We start from the raw sequence: 20,694 nt of genomic DNA, 5'->3' as shown, positions 1-20,694 counted from the left end.
TCTAACAGAAGCTATTATCCCATCCCTTATAAACAGACACCTGATTATTTATAATTGGAAACTCTGTGTTCTGAAATCTGAACTGTATAACTGAATATAATCACTATATTAATATTAAAGCTACGTGTAATAAATGGCACGTGAAATACGAAATAATCCTTTTATAAAAGTCCAGCAGTCACGTAAAGTTGGTGCTTACTCAACTCGTAGTTTTTACTCCGCGTCTGATCCGCCGCTCTCCAGAGAGGTCAGCCTTGATTGAGGCTCACTCCAACACAGAGCCACTCAGACAAATATACATCATTCTAAATATTTAACATGCGGATGCTTCTTTTTGTACGTGCTTCTCGGATGTTTTTCGTCTTACAGGAGCAATTTCATTTCAATTTAGAGATAATACAGTATCATTTTTTATCTTGTAAAACTTGTGTAACTGGAAGTAACATTTCTTTGTGACTCGGACACATTTCGTGTTATATTTGAATGAAAATTATAATAAAATTCTTTATACAGAAGTGCAACGATGAATAAAATATTCAGGTCAGTCCATGCTACCTAGTGGCAACGATGTTCCGAGCCTTGCGAATAAAAGCATATGCACGCTCAATGTTCTTTTACGATAGATATTTATTGGTCTGTGGACTTCAAATGTAAAATAATATAAAATTTTGCCAATATATAATGGAATAAGACACCTTCAAAATTACAGGCGTAAAATTCATTTACCTCAAATATTGGCCGCCATTACGACGTTCTGTCCGATCCGACGCCATTAAAACTTTCTGATTGAATTTTAAAAATTAATTAGTGCGGCCACGATAACGAATTCAGTAGGCCCGGAATGACCTCTTATTGCCTGTGTGAACCTGGTACCCGGGCCCTCTCCCCTCATCAATATTTGCCTTTTATTAACGGGTCTCCAGTAGTTTTAAAATAATTTGAATTGTTAACTATTATGTGGATCGATGAAAATAACTATTTCGTAAATGGTAGGTATATACTACGCAAATGTCATGTCATTATGTAGCATAAAAGTACCCAATTCCATATAAAATTAGACTGTATAAACAATATTTTCGAAAGCATTCATAATATAAAGAGATTTACCGCATTGGATAAAAAAACATACAATTGTTTAATAAAACAAAACACAACACATGAAAAAGAGTTCACGGATCTTCAGCAATTTTACAGACGAACCTTAGTAAATGTCATTCTAAATACAGTACTCGAAATAGACGTTAGTGATTGAAAGTAACAACATGCATTATTTGCTGAATTGAAATGTAGCTACAGTTATCAAGTCCACAAAGCTAATCTCGGTAGCAAGGAGTGCACTTATCTCCAGTTCAGCCTCACTCGTAATGAGATTGCCTTCCGCTTCCTGATTGTACTGCGCTCTAACTATTTTATTTACTTCTTGTACTTTTATATTAACTCAATAACAAGTAAATTGAGTACTCAGAATGAATTCCAAGTTGATTCAATACGTTTTGCAACACGTTAAAACGTTGAAGCTTGCATCCAATATAAATTTTCGTTTTTGTTACAATACACGTTTTCTTCCTGAAAGTAAAAGTGTGAGTTTGAGTAACTTTCGGTTAACAAAAGAAATCCAGCACACCTGCGCGCCCAATTTAGCTGTCATTTTATTTTTTACGATGCTAAGAAAATTTTTGTTCTCCGCCACGGCTTCCCAAGTTTTCTTCGAGTTATATTAGTGTCTGCTTTCATCACGGGAACTTTGAAGTTTGCGCCGTGAATATACTCGTATCCCTTAAGTGGGTTTTATGAAGTTTCGCGACATGTCTCGACATAGTTTGGATTTAAAATAGGTTACGAATTTTTTAGACGAGCGTCTTGGAAGTTTGTGAAAGCGAATTAGGTAGACTAGATTTACATTTAATGTTCCTTGCCAGCTTCGTAGTCTTGGGAATTGTAGAAAAGATAGAATATAAGTGCTAGTCTTATTAATTGTAAAAAAATAACTTCAAATTGTAGCAACTGCGTATGTGCATGTCCTGTTTATTATTCCTGTTATTTCTAAATATCTTGTTTACATTCGTATTGCTGAAACTATACGTGTATTTAGTTTTTCGTTCTATTCTTGACTTACATTTATACCTAGGTAGATGTGGTTAGCTTTTTTCATTATTTGGGTGTATTTTTTTTAGGTGTGTGTTTTACTCTGCATGCTTTTTTTTACAATTTATTTTTATGGTGTGTTTTTTTATCTTTTGAGATTTATTTAAGAAGTTTCTATGAGAGAGAATATGTCATGACTGTTTCTTAAATAAAAAAAATAATGCCAATTTAAGCTTTGAAACTCTATTAAATAGAGCAACAACTTTTAAAAATATCTCAGACACTTCTTAAATACCAACTTATCATAATATGTATCTATGTATTATTAAAGTCGTTTTACACAATATGTTGGAAATAATGCTTTATGATTAACGATACAATTAACCTTAGTATATTGCGAAACGGTTTTGTATTAATACTGTTTATTATAACTTATGTTAAAGGTAGAGATAGAGAAATAGAATTAACATTTTAATGTCATATATTTTAACTTCTGATTCAAATGTTAATCAATTTTGATTCACTTAAATTACTTGAGTTTTAATTTATGAAAATTTCCATAAATACCTTACTCTATATTAAAAAATTTTCAACTGACTTCAGAACTATTAGTCCTGAAATATTTCTTGTACTAATCTTTCATAATTATACAGGTACTATACGACGGCAAGTTGTCATCGGCCATAGTGTTCATGTACAACCCGGTGGCCACGGACGGGCAGCTGTGCCTGCAGTCGGCGCCCAAGGGCAACGTGTCGTACTTCGTGCACACGCCGCACGCGCTCATGTTGCAGGTAAACATACAGCTAAGCGTTTATGCTGACCTGGTACTTGATTTTCCGACTTGTGGAATAATATAATATGAACAGGTTAATTATGTGGGGTATGACCGCGTTGAAATGCAGTTCTCAAAGATAAATTATTTCAAGATAGTGAGATTAAGAGATACATCCTCTGCTTATAAAAAGTCATTGTGTTAAACATTTTGTTACATACAGTAAAGTCTAATAATATTATAATTTAAATCAGCTATGATAATTCTGATGTAGGTAGAGTTCAGGGGTGTTGATGCGGGAATTTATTCAGTTATAGATATTTAGTAATATTGTAAAATCAAATACAATCGATTTGAGAAACTCGACCAGTTAACGTTTTGTACAAAAAGACTTTTTGTTACATTGATATTGTTAAATTTCCAGGAAGTAAAAGCGGTGGTGACGCACTCGATCCACAGCGCGCTGAACTCGATCGGCGGCGTGCAGGTGCTGTTCCCGCTGTTCGCGCAGCTCGACCTGCCGCACGACGCGCCCGCCAACGACCCCAAGCGCGACCCCATGCTGTGGTATGCGACCCTGGTACTTTTGTAATCGACGCGCTCCAATAAACGCACATTTTTACGAAATACTTCTTACTAACATAATGAAAGTTCTAATAAAATTTTAAACCATAGTATGATCATGGACGCGCCCACCAACGACCCCATGCTATGGTATAATACCATACTGGTACTTTTGAAATTAATGCGATTTCATAAACACACATGTGTGTTTTTACTAAAACTTATATGTCCTATCTATCCGTGTTTACAAAAAGTTCTAATAAAAATTTAAACGATAGTAAAACGAATAGGACGCTCGAAAAGATTGCGTTTCTAATTGCATTAAAACTCGTTCAACGATATTGGAATAGTTTTATGGCGCCTTTTTCTATTTCTGAATTTAATTCGATTGGAAACGAATTTTATGTATCTATATGAAAAACATTACGTTTAGTTAATCGTGATATACCGAGATATAGCATAATGAAATAATCAACTTTGTGCTTCGTTTTTGTTTTCCTTAATGTTTGAAAATTGCAAATAGGAAAATGTTTGAAAATAACTATTCATGTCATCATGAACTATGTACTTATCCGTTAGAACCTATTATTCCCAACTAAATTTCCATGCCAAAGCCAAAAGCTAAACCTCTAAACTAAATCGAAGTTTGGAGGCAGATATGAGCGTTTGGTCCATTCATTAATATTCCAAGTAGCTCCCAAGTTGCCAGGCAAAATGCACTTTCGATGTCGATCTCTAATCACTGTAGGAGTTAACGTACCATACCGAGTTGGCCGGCTTATAAGCAACTCCTCAGAACTCCTAATTGCCTGGTACCTCGTGCATTTTGGCGTTGTTTTGTACCCGCTTATTACGAAAGATTTGGGTCACATGCATTATTTTTGTCATAAGAATTCGCTTGCAAATAAATTACCACACAATTACCACAAATTAGGTGGTTGGTAAAATGCGATGTATTTCAAACGTTTATTCCTTTGTTATTGTTTTTATTGACTGTACGAAATGTGTCATAAATATTTGATAAAATTGCAAATCGTATTCAGTAAAATTAATAAGTTTACATTATTAATTGAGCGAGTTATTGAAAGTTTCATAACTACAGCAGTACTCAATTAGCCCCGCCTATATAATAACCGAGAGTAACATTACTTTAATCCAAACAGTGATTAAATCCAAGCACTTGGAAGATTATACGTGGTACTATAAACTTGTTACAAATGGGACCGAAATCCCGATAAACTCGGGGAAGTTATGAGGGATTATAATGTCTTTTTTTTTTTTTTTTTTTTTTTTTTTTTATTGGTAATAGGGAAGCGCTTGACCACAATCTCGCCTGATGTTAAGCTGAGATGTGGTCTAAGATGGAACGCGCTTCCCTAGAAGGTACCTGTTCACTCTACGCTTGAAGACCCCCATGTTGTACTCGTCGGGGAACACGTCAGACTCAGGAAGCATGTTCCAGTCCCTCGCGGTTCGGATAAAGAATGTGGAACCAAACCGCTTAGTCCGGGTACATGGAACGTCCACCATATGGCGATGCCTAGAGTCTGTGCGCCTCGACGATCGATAGAAGAACGGGGATGGCGGAACGATATCGTGCAGTTCCGCAGCGCACTCTCCAAAGTGTATCCGATAGAAGACCGATAAGCTAGCCACTCTGCGGCGGTGACCGAGGCTCTGGAGCTTTTTGCCTACTAGGTCATCGTCGTTTATGAGCCTCTTGGCACGCCTCTCTATCGCCTCAAGCGCCTCCAGCTGGTACTTAGCGGAACCGTCCCAGAGGTGAGAGCAGTATTCCATGCACGATCGGACTTGTGCTTGATAAAGGTTGAGCAACTGTCCCGGGCTGAAATACTGTCTCACCTTCGCCAGAATTCCAAGCTTTTTTGAGGCTACTTGGGCTTTTGATTCAATGAAGGAACCAAAGTTCAGAGTAGGCGTTAAGGTGATACCAAGAAGCTCGAGGTGGTTAGTTATCGGCACGGATACACCTTGGAAATTCGGAGTCAGGTGGAATGGACTCCGTTTAGCGGAGAATAGACACGCCTGGGTCTTAGACGCATTGAACTTGACCAGATTGGCATCGCCCCAGTCGGAGACCGCCTGTAAGGACAAGTTCATGCGATCAACCATCGCCTCCCGTAGAGACTGAATTTGTGCCGTACTGGCTCGCGCGCTGGATACATATCTCTCCACAACAGTGCTATCGTTTGCGTACCCATAGATACCGGGTTTCAGCAGATCGTTGATGTGTAGCAGGAAGAGTGTTGCGGAGAGAACTGATCCCTGAGGGACTCCGGCATTTATAGCCATTTGGTCGGACGAGCAGCCGTCAACGACTACCCGGAGCGACCGGTCCCTCAGAAAATCTGAGATCCAGGCGCAGAGACCAGTTGGCAGACCGTAGGATGGAAGCTTGCCAATAAGACTATCATGCCAGACCCTATCGAAGGCCTTTGAGATATCAAGGGAGACAGCAAGTGCCTCACCATGATTCTCGATGGCCTCGCTCCAGATGTAGGTGGCGTACGCTAGAAGATCCCCAGTGGACCGGTTTCGGCGGAACCCGTATTGACGGTCACTGAGGAGGTCGTTTGCTTCTAGGTGTGCCAGGAGCCGGCTGTTCAGTACACGTTCCATAGTCTTACAGAGTATGGACGTGACTGAAATTGGCCTGTAGTTTGAAGGATCGGCACGACTGCCTTTTTTGGGCACAGGCTGCACGTTGGCAAGTTTCCATGATTTCGGAACTATTCCAGTCGTCAACGAAAGGCGAAAGAGGCGTGTCAAAACAGGAGTAAGTTCAGGCGCACAGGTTTTGAGAACTATGGCTGGAATTCCATCAGGGCCACTGGCTTTATTCACATCAAGATTCCGCAGCGTTTTAAGAACCTCCGTCTGACGGATGCGAATTTCCGGCATTTTCGCCTCGCATCCAGGTAGACTGGGAGGTTTCGCGCTTGCGGGATCCAGACGAGAATTTTCCGCAAATAGAGAAGCAAATAGGTTCGCTTTCTCTACGGCGGTGTGAGCCAGCGTCCCGTCAGGTTTCAGCAGTGGAGGAAGTGAGGGGCGGCAGAAATTCGATTCAACCGACTTTGCCAGGGACCAAAACGCTTTACTGCCGGAGGGGTAAGAAGCCAGTTTGTTCCCTATGCGGCTAACGTGGTCGAATCGAGCTTTCCGTAGAGCCTTCTTGCAGGACTTGGCAGCCCGGTTAAAGGCTTTCTTCTTTTCAGATACGTCCCTCGCTTTGCGGTGTCGAGCGTCAACCCAAGCCAGATACGCCTCTTGCTTTAGCGCTTCAGCGCGTCTGCAATCGGCTCTGAACCAGGGCTGAGCTTTGCCGGACATGGCTACGTCGGAGAATGGAATAAAGTACTCCATTCCCTGTCGCAACACATCAGTCACAGCATCCGCGCAGGTCGAGGGGTCTTCAGAAGAAAAGCAGACAGGCCGCCAAGGATATGATGCAAAAAAGGAACGCATCTCATCCCAATCTGCTGACTTGTATTGCCACACGCGCCGAGAGCCCTTAGGACTGGGATCGGGCGGCGAGTAGACAGATACAGATTTCACCAGACAGTGATCGGAGCTGCCAAGCGGCGAGGAAATCGCTACCGAGTAACGGTCTGGATCTGTTGTCAGCAGAAGGTCCAAGCAATTGGCTGCGTGGCTCTCAACATCAGGAACCCGCGTCGCTCCTTGAACCAGCTGGGTGAGATTCAATGCTATAGCAAGTTTACGCATCTCTCTCCCAGCGAGGTCAGTGCACTGGTATGGGTAAAGCCACTCCTGGTGGTGGGCATTAAAATCCCCCAGTAACACAAGCTGAGCGGAAGGGTATTTGTGTTGAGCAGCGTCCGCCGCCTCACTTAGGTACTCTGTGAGCCTGATCGTCTCCTGGTCTCCGCTGTGCGCTCGGTAGACACATGCATAGAGAAGTTTCTCTGGGCCTGTGTCCACCAGCATCCATAGTACGGAAAAATGGGGGTCTTCAAGATACCGGAGACGCCGACAACAGATGTCGTCTCGGACGTACGCGCACACACCTGACCGAGCTTTAAAATTGTGCTCCAGGGTGTAGCTGGGATAGGATAGGTACGCCAAGTCAGACGGACATCTTATCTGCGTCTCCGTGAGGAACAAGATACAGGGTTTATGAGTCTCAAGGTGGAAGTGGACTGCAGCGAGATTTGAGTGGAGACCTCTGATATTGGTGAGGTCCACTTTCAGCGAGAGGGAGTGCTGCCGCTGTGCAACTTTACTTCTGTATCTTGCTTTTTTCATAATTTGTTTGGAGAGTGAAGTAGGTGTGAAGACGGCAGTGAATCGAGGCGCTTTACAACTGGACCTGAGACACACACTTAGAAGCCGCAATGACGGGGACTAGTCTGGAGACTGCGGGGACGCCCGAGCCCCCCCAAGTTGTCCATAGGGCCCTCTCATCCGGTCGCCAACCGGCACTATGGCGCAACTTGGGATTTTTCGCTGGTTGGCGGGGCAGCCTTTCACATGTGGCTAGCACGCTACTTGGGCCCCCTACTGACCAGCGGTCGGCCAGCGGTGCACCGTGCCTCGGATCCCGCTACCCTCCATGACTAGCCACCGGAAGCAGCAACGATAGTGTGCGTCAGATCGTCCCGATTGTAAAAGCGCAACTGATTCGACCCGTCTTCACCATGGCTACATCAGCTTCTTCATGCCGGAACACGAACGCTTGGCGACACGTCTTCAGCTGATGGGTGGTCATTATAGCCGCGACAACTGTCTCCCACCATGTCACCTGTTTAGCACCACCCAGGGGCCACGTGTAGGGTTTCTGAGTTCTGGGTATACTCCTACGGACGGAGGTGACTCGGCCCCCCAAATGTCACACGAACTGGGTATCGACAGTTCCTATCATACATTGCTGCTTTTGTACGCGTATCAAAGCTGAACGCTTTGGGTAGAGCTATCAATGTATCATCATATATTAATTAAATCTACCCAGATTTCACGTTCAACTTGTAAGTAGATTTCGGCAAATGAAGCGTAGTGAGGTCGAGAGGAGATAGTACTAATTCAATCAATTAAGCTTAAGGCAGCTATTAATAAATACTTTATGCATATAGACTGACGGGAATATTGTTTGATCAATGCATTAATCATTACTTACATGAATGTTTAATGTTGATATGACATATTGTGAGTAATTTGCTATTAGCTGGTTTATTGTTAATCGAATATTATTAGATTTGAACGTTCATCAAAGCTTTGATTAAATTTTTAATAATACAAAGACATTTTATTGGTACAATAATGACATCTTTACGTTCATAAGACGTTGGGGATAGGAACCCACGGCTCTAATACTTTTGAATGTCATTGACGAGTGACGCATATAAGCAATGCCTATGCGGCTAATACATTGCGGTTCGATCTAATGCACCAGTAAATATCACATAGAGATCTAATAGTAAGCGATAATCGATTCTGATAAGAGGTTTCGGCCGTGAATTAGTCGTATAGCACAGTATGATGTACCGACATGCCGTTTGCGAATGAAGCGCGCAAATTGAACAGGTAATCCGCATCGATTGTGCCGTAATCCGCTGCCGGTACAATGCATTAACTATTCATTAGTTTTATTAATTGATACACAAAGCATCATTAAACAACGGCCTTATGGAACATTAATGCGATTATTTCAATATGCTTACATTTGGCTCTGTCACGGTGATTATTATTATTACCGTTATATATAATTACTCCCCTTTTCCGAGCAATTTATTATATATATATTTTGTCCTTATTAAGAGATTTTCTCGATTAATCAGTTCTTTTGTACAATGGATTTTTATTTATTGTCAAGGTTTATCAATTACATAGGTATTCTGGACAATATACATGTACATGTTGATATGTTAATACTTATTACATACCTACTCAGAATTATTAGCATTGTTATACTGGGCTTAGTACTGGGTTAGTGAACTAGAAAACCTGTTATAATTAAACGGTTATCATCACCATCAATCATTAAAGGTATATATATTTTATCTATATTAATATTATAATCTATACTAATATTATAAAGCTGAAGAGTTTGTTTGTTTGAATGCGCTAATCTCAGGAACTACTGGTCCGATTATAGCCCATTTATCGAGGAAGGCTATAGGCTATTTATAATCGCGCTAAGACCAACAGGAGCGGAGCGATGCTGGTGAAACTGCGGAGCACAGCTAGTATAACATAAATTATAGAACGTTATCACACTACACACTAGTAACTCAGCTTGATACTGCTGTATTTTGCGTGAACGACTAAAATAATAAGAAAACTGCGTATTCCTTAAGTTCTATTTTGAGTATATTGTAACATAATGGTTACACGTGCAGCTCGAAGCTGCTCGGCTTCGTGTGCTCGCTGGTGGAGTCGTGCAGCACGGTGCAGCAGCACATGCTGCAGTGCCGCGGCTTCCTGGTCGTGTCGCACATGCTGCAGCGGTGCGCGCGCGACCACCTCACGTCCGACACGCTCGCCAGCTTCCTGCACCTCACCAAGCATCTGGTCACCTGCTGCTCGCCTAACTCGGACCTGCTGCTTAAACAGGTAGGTGGTCTGGTGTAGGGTGGATAGATGTAAATAGGTCTAAAAGCTATAAGAAAGTAATTAAATTTGTATTAAGGCCAATTTATGACAATTTTAGTAGGTACTTATTGTAAATTGGGTAGGAAAATAAAAAAGGGATAAAAAGCCACGGTAAGATTTTTAATGCCAATTTATTGCAATTTATAAGCAGTTGCTGTTATTTAAAAATATTTATTAAGACATTTGGAAAGAATTAAGAACGTACTTAATACACACAACGTACAGCATCGTACTTTGGTACGATGCTTTTATATCAGCTTAAAACAACCTTAAATGTTTTTGTACAAAATAAGGTCTCCGATCAAATGATTATGCATGCATACATTATTTAAAATTGAAAAAGACGACGTGTGTCTCTTATATATAATTAAGTTTCGCAATTTTCCCAAGTCCCGAGCAAATACGTTCGCGGCGCACGGTCACAAATTATACGAGCACCGCTTTTCTGCCTAAATTGCGAAAATAAATTCACTTTACGCTTGTGTAAATATTTATTCACGATAGGGCCTCCGATACATTGTACAAGTTATGAGTTATGGGCACCGAAAGCTAAATCAATAAGCTTAAATATTGTTATTCCTTACATCAGTGGAAACGCAGGGTAAGACTCTGGTGTATAATTTATTAACTTTTTTTGGTAATTTTGGCACTTTTACAATAAAAACGTACATACGTTGAGAAATCCTTTTATGTGTAAAAACCGAGCACTGAACCCGATTCTTTCATCTTTCAAAAGGACAAGAAAAAACATATTATTTGCTTTTTGCTTCTTTTACTCAATTTTTTTGCACTCTTTTCCAAATTGTACTATTAAAACCTGGTAAGTTATTAAAATCCGTTTTAATTTTAATATTTGAGGTTAAAAGGGTACTTTTATGTTGTAGATATTTTAAGGTTTGTTTGTCACGACGTTTTATCTATTTTTTTAATCCAAAGTATCGTTGTAAATTTGAATTTGAATTGTTCATGAATTAAGAAATTAATTCAAAAATAAATATGTAAAACGTTGACAAAATTTAATTTTTAATGAGCTTTTTATTCAATATGGTTGTTAGCGCATGCCCCTCTTGCTTCCCCACCGTTCACTTTATTTCTTCATTACATACTGCAAAATACAAGGCCATCTATCACATTCATTATTACACTGGTTCAGGGCATTGACTTATGAGCTTTGTATTATGCAGTTTTACAAGCAATCCTACAAAAAACGTTTGTTTCACTGTTATCGTCCAAACACACAGCACTGTGAGTCCCGTTTAATATTTGACTTTGTTTATCGTCCAAACACACAGCACTGTGAGTCCCGTTTAATTATTTGACTTTGTTTATCGTCCAAACACACAGCACTGTGAGTCCCGTTTAATATTTGACTTTGTTTATCGTCCAAACACACAGCACTGTGAGTCCCGTTTAATTTTTGACTTTGTTTATCGTCCAAACACACAGCACTGTGAGTCCCGTTTAATATTTGACTTTGTTCCCATGTATTTTACAACCAAATTTCTGAAGTTAACCATAATATTTTCTAAATACAATTTCAAGTCAATGAATTTAATGATTTCCTTCTTATTCATTGGTAAAACAAATAAATACATTATTTACTATTCACAATGTCAAAACAATAAATGCCCTTTAAACTCTTCGAACCGAATGTAACGTTCGAGTACAAAGCAAGAGCGCGCTAGCGACCGTGGGGCAGTGTAAAGTCAATGCTAATGCAGTCGTTCTGCCAATCGTTCGTCACCTGGCAGCTGCTGGACCACGTGCTGTTCAACCCGGCGCTGTGGATCCACACGCCGGCCGCCGTGCAGGCGCGCCTGTACTGCTACCTGGCGACCGACTTCCTCGCCGACGCGCACATCTACGGCAGCGTGCGGCGCGTCAGCACCGTGCTGCAGACCGTGCACACGCTCAAGTACTACTACTGGGTGGTCAACCCACGCACCAAGAGCGGCATCGCGCCCAAGGGATTGGGTAACATTTGTGTGATATTTTAATGTTTATGCCTATTTATTTTTGCCTGGTATAATCGAGTCAAGTGTTACAAAAGAAACAAAACATAGGGTTATGTGTGTAATACGAGTTGTATACACATACAGCCATAGACATGATGTAAATACCGATTAGCGTATTATATAACATTCAAGAACGATAATTCCGATTTCCTTTATTATTCAGTCAGGTTAATATCTTCATGTCTAGTTTACACGTAAGACAAAAACAAAACACATTTGTGTAACATGAAATGTAATAAAAATTAATATAATCTTTCTTTAGACGGACCCCGTCCCGCGCACAAGGACATCCTCACGATCCGCGCGTACATCCTGCTGTTCCTGAAGCAGCTCATCATGATCGGCAACGGCGTCAAGGAGGACGAACTGCAGTCTATACTCAACTATCTTACCACCATGCATGAGGTAATTGGAAAAAAAATACAGTTATATGTTGCAAAAAATGTAAAATTTTTAATTTAATGAAAATTGATTTTTAACCATATTTATGGCACCCAGAATATAATGTTTTCAAATGTTATAATAGTATTTTTTTTCATTTCAGGATGAAAATCTCCACGACGTGCTACAGATGTTAATATCATTAATGTCAGAACATCCAAGTTCCATGGTACCAGCGTTCGATGCCAAGGTTATTGTATATTTGAAACTATTTAATAATAATTTTTATTTAATATAACACATTGATACAACAACACGACACTTCACACACGACACTTCATACACGACATTTCACACACGACACTTCACACACGACACTTAATACACGACACTTCAAACTCGACACTTCACACACGACATTTCAAACATGACATTTCAAACACGACACTTCACACTCTTCATACTCTACACTAATACCATGACACTTCAAACACGATACTTCCTATTCGAGGCGGAGAAAAATCCAATTAATAAAAAACCACGAAAATTGGTCCAGCAGATCTCGAGTTATAAGTGTTGTAACAAACCCGACTGTGATTTTATATACAGTGTGGAAATTTTCAATGGGCCCTGGGAGGAAAGTACGTAAAGTTTACGTACTTTCTCTCCAGGGTCCATCGAAAATTCCACACTGTATATAGATGTAAACACGTATAATTATTTTTTTCAGGGTGGAGTTCGAACAATCTTCAAACTTCTCTCATCAGAGAGCCAACTAATAAGACTGCAAGCTTTGAAATTACTCGGTTTCTTCTTAAGCAGGAGCACACACAAGTGAGTTTCAGAAAAAAATAGTTCTCAGATCTTTCGTTCTTATTTTTTTAGACAACATTATCTACAACATTTGTGATGCTGTATTTTAGCTGCTTTTCCACATTGTTCCAAAACGACGATACATACTAATAGTCTAAGATCCGGGATTAGAAAAATATATCTCTAAATCATCTGTTAAATGGAACAATTTTTTATAAAATAGTAATAATTAATTAATTAACAACTAATTTATTCTTAATTTTTACTTTCTTAAAAGTTAAAACCGTCAATATTTTATATCGACGAACTTTTCTTTAAATTGATGAACTTTTCCACCCAATTTCGGAAAGAATAAATTTTGGCACAATTACAAAAATATCGTCATTTTTAAGCTTTCGATTATAGTTATACTCATTGTTCCGCCGCACACGCAAATGATGAGTGTAGTGGTCGCTCGCTATTGAATCTGTGATTTTTATCACTAATATTTACTAAATTAAACAATATTGAGATTACAACCCAATTAAAACTGCACACAACATTTAAATCATTACAATAACATAAAAAAGTGAATACAGTAACTATTCACTATTGGGACTGGAACACGCTTCCTGAATCTGTGTTCCCCGACGAGTACAATATGGGGGTCTTCAAGCGTAGAGTGAACGGGTACCTTCTAGGGAAGCGCGTACCATCTTAGACCACATCTCAGCTCAACATCAGGCGAGATTGTGGTCGAGCTCTTCCCTATCGTCAATAAAAAGAAAAAAAAAACTACATACCATCATTAATTACTAAGTCAAATGTTTTATAAATATATCACACAAAAAGTACTCATTAAATTAACAAAAATAATTTAAATGAATTATAAGTAAAGTTATAATGAATTAAGTTCGATGGGGTCGGTCGGCAGACGCAAGTACGACGTGATGTCGCCGCACAACCTGTACACGCTGCTGGCCACGCGGCTGGGCGCCAGCGGCGACCTGGCGCTGGCCGTGTACAACGCGCTGTACGAGCTGCTCACCGAGCACGTGGCGCAGCAGGTGCTCTACACCAGCCACCCCGAGCCGCAGCCGCACTTCCGCCTCGAGAACCCCAGTCAGTCGCTCATTTATCTATTACTTTCATACGTCTTTGACACACTATAAACGAGTATATGTCAACAAGTGATGTCTAACTATTTAAACAGAAAAAAAAGTAATCTCATGACAAATTCGTCATTTAACAACGCGTCTTCTCACTAGTTTTTAAAATACTCAATGTTATAATCTAAAATATAACCGACGCGTGATATCTGACACAACTGTAACAGCGTGTTCTACTCATTAGTTAAAATACCAATTTAAAAACTACAAATGGTAATTATTACAGTTATCGTCTATCTGTTTTCAGTGATCCTGAAAGTCGTGGCGACACTCATTCGACAATCGAAACAAACGGAGCAATTGCTAGAAGTGAAAAAGCTATTTCTCTCAGACATGACTCTTCTCTGCAGTAACAATAGAGAGAATCGGCGGACCGTGTTACAAATGTCAGTTTGGCAAGAGTGGCTCATCGCCATGGCTTACATTCATCCCAAAAATACAGAGGAACAGAAAATATCAGACATGGTGTACTCCTTGTTTAGAATGCTGTTACATCACGCTATCAAACACGAGTACGGAGGGTGGCGAGTGTGGGTGGACACATTAGCCATCGTGCATTCGAAGGTAATTTTAAGAAAACTGTAGATTTTGAAAAAAAAAATCAAATGTATAGACTGTTAATAAATGTTATCATATTTTTTCAGGTGTCATATGAGGAATTCAAACTTCAGTTTGCTCAAATGTATGAACATTACGAGCAGAGACGTGCGGACAACATCACAGACCCGGCGGAGCGGCAGCAGCGGCCGATCTCAACGATATCCGGCTGGGACAGACACGCTGATGTTAAGAATAGAGTCGCTCCTGATAGTGAAGATAACGCCGATACTTCACCCAATACGAACAGAAAACAAAACGTCCTCAATCACGGAGCTCAAACTGAAATCGGAAAAGGATTATCTCTTCGAGAAATCGAAACGTGTAATTGTAAAAAGTCCAACGAAAGTGTCGATGACAGTCGGACTACAGTAGTTTATAGTGAAGTGTGTAAAATGCATAGTCCTGCCAAAAGTGTTAGTACCGAAGTGCCCTGCGACGAAGGTTGTGATAGTGATAAAAATACAGAATTAGAGCATGTAATCGATGAAACGACGGAAGATAAAACGCTTAACTCGAATAATGAATTACTACAATCTATAGAAGGAAATAAACATCAAGAAAATTCGGAATCAGGCGTCGTAACGACAGAGCTAGATTCAGATAAAACTGATAAACCACTTTCAAGGCAAGGGAGCCTCGATTACATTCCAGTAAGAGATGTGGGAGAGAATTTAAGTAAAGATGACAATACTGATAAAAGTGAAGGTTTACCTTCTAGCTTATCGGTTAGTGAAACTGCTAGCCCAGAGAGAGTATCTGATGGTTTAAATGCGATTAACGAGAGAGAATCGGAATTATCTGATCCATCAGAATTATATTTAACTCCGAGTGAAGCGACTAGTCCAAAGAAAATACAAGATAAGACTGATAATAGTATACCTGACGAAGTTACCACGGATGATCCAAAGCATGTTGCCATAAACATAGTTAATGACGTACTTACTATTGCATTAGAAACCGTAAGATTAAAAACTGACGACGACACCGATTCTGGTGCTATATCGGGTGGTCTGAATTCAGAAGGTAACACTCCGAACGGAAGAGAAGACTTAGAACAAGACATAGAAGATATTGTTAGCCAAAAACAGAGAGTAGAATCAATTGCTAGTGAATTAGTTAATGATATTATTAATTCAGTAGTATCTCAAAGTGAGGAGAAACATTGTGAAATAATTGAAAAAAGCCCTCACAAGGACCTTACGAAAACGGAAGAAGATTTAGTACCAATAGATAATGAGTTTATAGTTCCTACTGAAAACGGACATGAAAAAGAAGGCGAGAAAGAAAGAAACATTAACGAAGAGAATGCCAAGAATGAACGGGAGAGAGTAGAAACAAGTGAATCTGAACAGAAACCTCCAGAACCGTCGATATCAACAATTAGTGAAAACATTTCATTAGCGAACAAGAAAGAGCAAGAAAATCTTCAAGAGAGTGAGAAGAATGGTGATAACGACAGAGAAAAGCGGCGGGTCAGCTTGCCTGGTGACAGTGAGATGAAGCAGGAGGGCCTGCGCAGTGAGGGAGTGGCCTCGCAAGGAACAAACACCTCTACATCTCCCAAGAGACCGCGAAGTGCTTCGACCAGCACACAAGTTGATTCTAATCACTTTGGTAAGCTTTTATTTCAAATTATTAAAATAAAAAGTTTTCCTAATTATATTTTATTCTTCCCAGTGACGCGTCATTTTTTACTGTGATATAATTTCTAAACGCAACATTTTTTTTATAAAAATTACACTTGGACTCGTTAATAAGTTCTAGTATGTAAAATCATTATTTGAAAAATGTTTTTGTTTTATAACTTGTAGATGAGTATCATCATACGTTGTTTAACAATGAGACATTTTGATGTGAATATCTCTACACTGATTATATTGCAGTTCTACTAAATTGTGAAAGATTAAAATAAATATATAAATGTTTGCAGAATGCGGTCGCGGCGGGCGTGCATCCCGCGCGATGTTCTCACCGGGCCCCACGCGGCCACCTTTCCGCATTCCGGAGTTCCGCTGGTCCTACATACACCAGCGGCTGCTCTCCGACGTGCTCTTCTCGCTAGAGACAGACATACAGGTACTATAATATACTATTTTGCACTTGGAATGTCGAAAAAAAACCAAAGCACTATTTTGCACTTGGAATGTCGAAAAAAAATATCATGTGGCTGCTAACGATAGACACCAATAAACAATAAAAGATGTGATGGATTAAAAGCTTGTTGAAATGAATAATTCAAACAATCAAGACATTTGATATTAAACAATTAAAGCGGGATCACAACCGGCAACTTATAAATTAGATCACTAGCCTACCTATCCCATAGCTTATTATTATTCAAGCATTAATTAGTTCTCAAAAGATTTCTATGATCGTTAATGTCGTGTATCTGTAATGTTTTATACTTCAGGTGTGGCGCAGTCACTCGACGAAGTCAGTGATCGACTTCGTGAACAGCAGCGAGAATGCGATCTTCGTGGTGAACACTGTGCACCTCATCAGCCAATTGGCTGATAATCTGATCATCGCCTGCGGGGGGCTGCTGCCGCTGCTCGCTTCTGCTACTTCTCCTAATGTAAGCCTAATTAATTATCCTGGTACATTATTATACTCTATCTTTGTGAATTTTTTATTAATTTTTATTGTGCTAATTTGGCCTGTTTTATAGTACGCGGTAGGGTGAAACAACTGATTTATTTAATTTGTTATAAGTCATCTATCTTTATTTTACCTCGTAGATTATTATTAAACAAATTGTTTCTTAAAATTTCCTTTATTAATTGGTATAATCAATTTTAAGTAAAAATTTTTGTTACAATTCTAAAGGTAAACTTTTTAAAATGTATTTGCGTTTGGATTCATCGTATTATTTTTCTATAAATAAAAAATATTTACCAATTTTTAATTGTTTTATATGCTGATACATTTTCAGAACGAATTGGACGTCATCGAACCCACGCAAGGCATGCCCGTGGAAGTAGCGGTGACGTTTTTACAACGCCTCGTGTCTATGGCCGATGTGCTGATATTTGCCAGCGCACTGAACTTTGCTGAACTCGAAGCTGAGAAAAATATGTCCAGCGGTGGGATTCTGCGACAGTGCCTCCGATTGGTAAGATGGACGACCTTTTAATAAATTCTGAAAGAAATGTTGAAATGGTATTATAGGTATTTAATTACTGAATAACGTAGGTACTTCTAGTCAAGGAAGTTTAGTTGTTCCATTACTAAGTTAGTCGAGGTAGTCAATTATATTATGGAATGTTTAATTATTTAGTATCTAATTATCTTTAGTTTTAATAAAATGTATTTGTATTGTAGAACAAGAAACTTATCTCATGTGTAAGAATAGTTATTTGATGTGGATAAGTTGCAGTATAGTAGACACAGTTTTTAAACGATAGTTAGTCGTAAAAGTGTTCCCAAACATTATATCACGATTTTGTTTACATCTTGTAAAGTTGTGTATCATTTAAACGTATTAGGTAGTACCTATTTAATAACCGTAATTCATTACTTCTTCTCATCTCTTTCTCTATATAATTTAAAAAAATTGTCCCATTGTTAAAAGAGGGTCATAAACATAGAGCCGTAGTTGTAATACACCCCTCATAAAGTGACCAGGCGCACATAAGCGCATAGCGAGTAGGCGTAGAGCATAGTGTGTAGCGGTAGCGTGTGCCCTGTGCAGGTGTGCACGTGCGCGGTCCGCAACTGCCTCGAGTGCAAGGAGCGCCAGCGGCCCGCGCGCGCCGACGAGCCGCCCAACAAGGTACGTGCTTCACGGGGTTCATGCGAGCCTGGTACTTGCCCTCATTTACATGATGCGATTTTGGTTATATTGAAAAGATTTTTTTTGGGTTGGATCAGCTTGGGTAAAATAATAATAAAGTATTCTATGTGGTGATACAATAATTAGTATTATGATGCTTTTATATATTAAAATCAATTTAATTTAATCGGCTTATTGCTAACAATAAAAATTTATTACACGATAGTATAGTATACTTTTTTGTTTTTCATCTGTATCCAACGATTGTGTTAAAAAAAAAGACGGGTTGCACTAGGGGAGTGCCGGCAGAAGTGAAAACTTGATATTTAACGTTGAGCATGTTTGATATTTTGGAATGGTATCCGTCTTACGCTTTTTCGATCAGGTCACGAGTCCTGACGCGAGTTTAAGATTTTATACCCATTACAGAAAAAGTGCTCAACGCCGCTAAAGAAGTTTTCACTTCAAAAATTAACAATTTTCTTCGCAATAAATGTTCACAGAGCGTCGTCGCAAGTCTCGCCGACGCTGCGAGTCCAGTTAAAGATCCAGAAAGGCTGCTCCAAGATATGGACGTCAACAGACTCCGTGCTGTTATTTATAGAGACGTCGTAAGTTATTAATGCAATATAGAATATCCGTATTAAACTACATAAATAGGCATATTTCAGTAAATTATAAGTTTATCGTTATTCTTTTTTTAATTACAAAAGTATCATGTATATTTTGGATTTTTTCATCATCCAACACGCAATCTGAACGTTCACCTTTAATTGTTTGTCCAAACATATTATAAAGAGAAGAAGATATTGTAACGGTACGTGTGTGTCGGTTTCCAGGAGGAGACGAAGCAGGCGCAGTTCCTGTCGCTGGCGATCGTGTACTTCATCAGCGTGCTGATGGTGTCGAAGTACCGCGACATCCTGGAGCCGCCGGCGCACGCGCACGATCACGCGCACCCCCACGCGCCCGCCGACTGCGCGCGCAGACTGCACCACGCGCACGACCACCACGGTACGGCACACAACACGCACGCACACACACGTACATATACTTACCTATACGGATACAATTTAATGTCTAAATAATAATAAAATAACATGTAAGATTACTGAACATTGAACATAATATATGTACAATTAATATAGATATTTCGTTTGGTATATCGTTGATAGTTCGCAATGATTATTTTAGTGTATATTGATATGTCATTAATAAAAATATCGCTTTGTGCGCAATTATTTGCAGCTGATGTATACTTGAGTTCAATAATGTGTCATATTCTTATTATATAATATTTGTTTTCTTCATTTATTTTGCATTTATGGAATATGTTATGTATCCCTGTTTCGTAATAATTTTATGTATTTAATACGCCACACGTTGGATCACGAGATACTTGATGGTTTTCGTAATTATAAGTATATCTACTGTGTTATGTTTGTACATATTTAATCTCCGATTATTTTCCGGCTAACGTGGTAATATATTTTCGCTAAGCACTCGATTAGCTTTTTAAAATATTATATTATTATGTATTATATAGTTATTCATTAAGTCACGATCTAATATAAATCATTATCTTCATATTGCTATAGTTCCATTATTTTGCTTCTTTATAAGCTTAATTGCACATTCATAATTTATATCTTAGGTTAGGTGACGAGAGAGACAAATATTATTTTATATCGTCGGCCAGAAGTTGAAATGATACAACATAATGTCATTATCATTTCTTTTAGTTTCACTGCGATAAATTTCTGCTTGTGACCGACCACAAACCGATCAGCCTCGAGAGTCGTATATCTGACATATCATTTTTCCTCTTTTACACGCCGCTTGAACTCGCGTCACGAATGGGACACTGGTAAAAACTACGTTTTATTCACACTCGCTGCGATGCTCACA

At 39.2% G+C, this 20,694-nt stretch overlaps 1 protein-coding gene across 3 annotated transcripts in view; it reads left to right on the top strand.

Moving 5' to 3' along the window:
* Window positions 1–20,694, top strand: part of rg (A kinase anchor protein rugose) — a 385,845-nt gene that overhangs the window by 218,028 nt on the left and 147,123 nt on the right. Inside the window, exons 12-27 of one of the 3 annotated variants that reach the window (XM_089711107.1) lie at window positions 2,739–2,879; window positions 3,285–3,427; window positions 9,805–10,018; window positions 11,809–12,031; window positions 12,335–12,477; window positions 12,617–12,703; window positions 13,184–13,287; window positions 14,180–14,367; window positions 14,662–14,978; window positions 15,059–16,628; window positions 16,945–17,090; window positions 17,425–17,589; window positions 17,947–18,126; window positions 18,706–18,786; window positions 19,290–19,397; window positions 19,626–19,800. In XM_089711107.1, coding sequence (XP_089567233.1) covers window positions 2,739–2,879; window positions 3,285–3,427; window positions 9,805–10,018; window positions 11,809–12,031; window positions 12,335–12,477; window positions 12,617–12,703; window positions 13,184–13,287; window positions 14,180–14,367; window positions 14,662–14,978; window positions 15,059–16,628; window positions 16,945–17,090; window positions 17,425–17,589; window positions 17,947–18,126; window positions 18,706–18,786; window positions 19,290–19,397; window positions 19,626–19,800 — 3,985 coding nt within the window. Of the gene's footprint in view, window positions 1–2,738; window positions 2,880–3,284; window positions 3,428–9,804; window positions 10,019–11,778; window positions 12,041–12,334; window positions 12,478–12,616; window positions 12,704–13,183; window positions 13,288–14,179; window positions 14,368–14,661; window positions 14,979–15,058; window positions 16,629–16,944; window positions 17,091–17,424; window positions 17,590–17,946; window positions 18,127–18,705; window positions 18,787–19,289; window positions 19,398–19,625; window positions 19,801–20,694 lie in introns of all 3 variants that reach the window. The other 2 variants (XM_089711106.1, XM_089711108.1) reach the window with 2 other exon arrangements.

The sequence above is a fragment of the Colias philodice genome, chromosome 26, assembly GCF_061535455.1.
Source record: "Colias philodice isolate Cphi_HAF_F1 chromosome 26, ilColPhil1 Martin Lab GWU primary, whole genome shotgun sequence".
Classification (NCBI taxonomy): Eukaryota; Metazoa; Arthropoda; class Insecta; order Lepidoptera; family Pieridae; genus Colias; species Colias philodice.
This window is presented reverse-complemented; position numbering and strand designations above follow the sequence as displayed.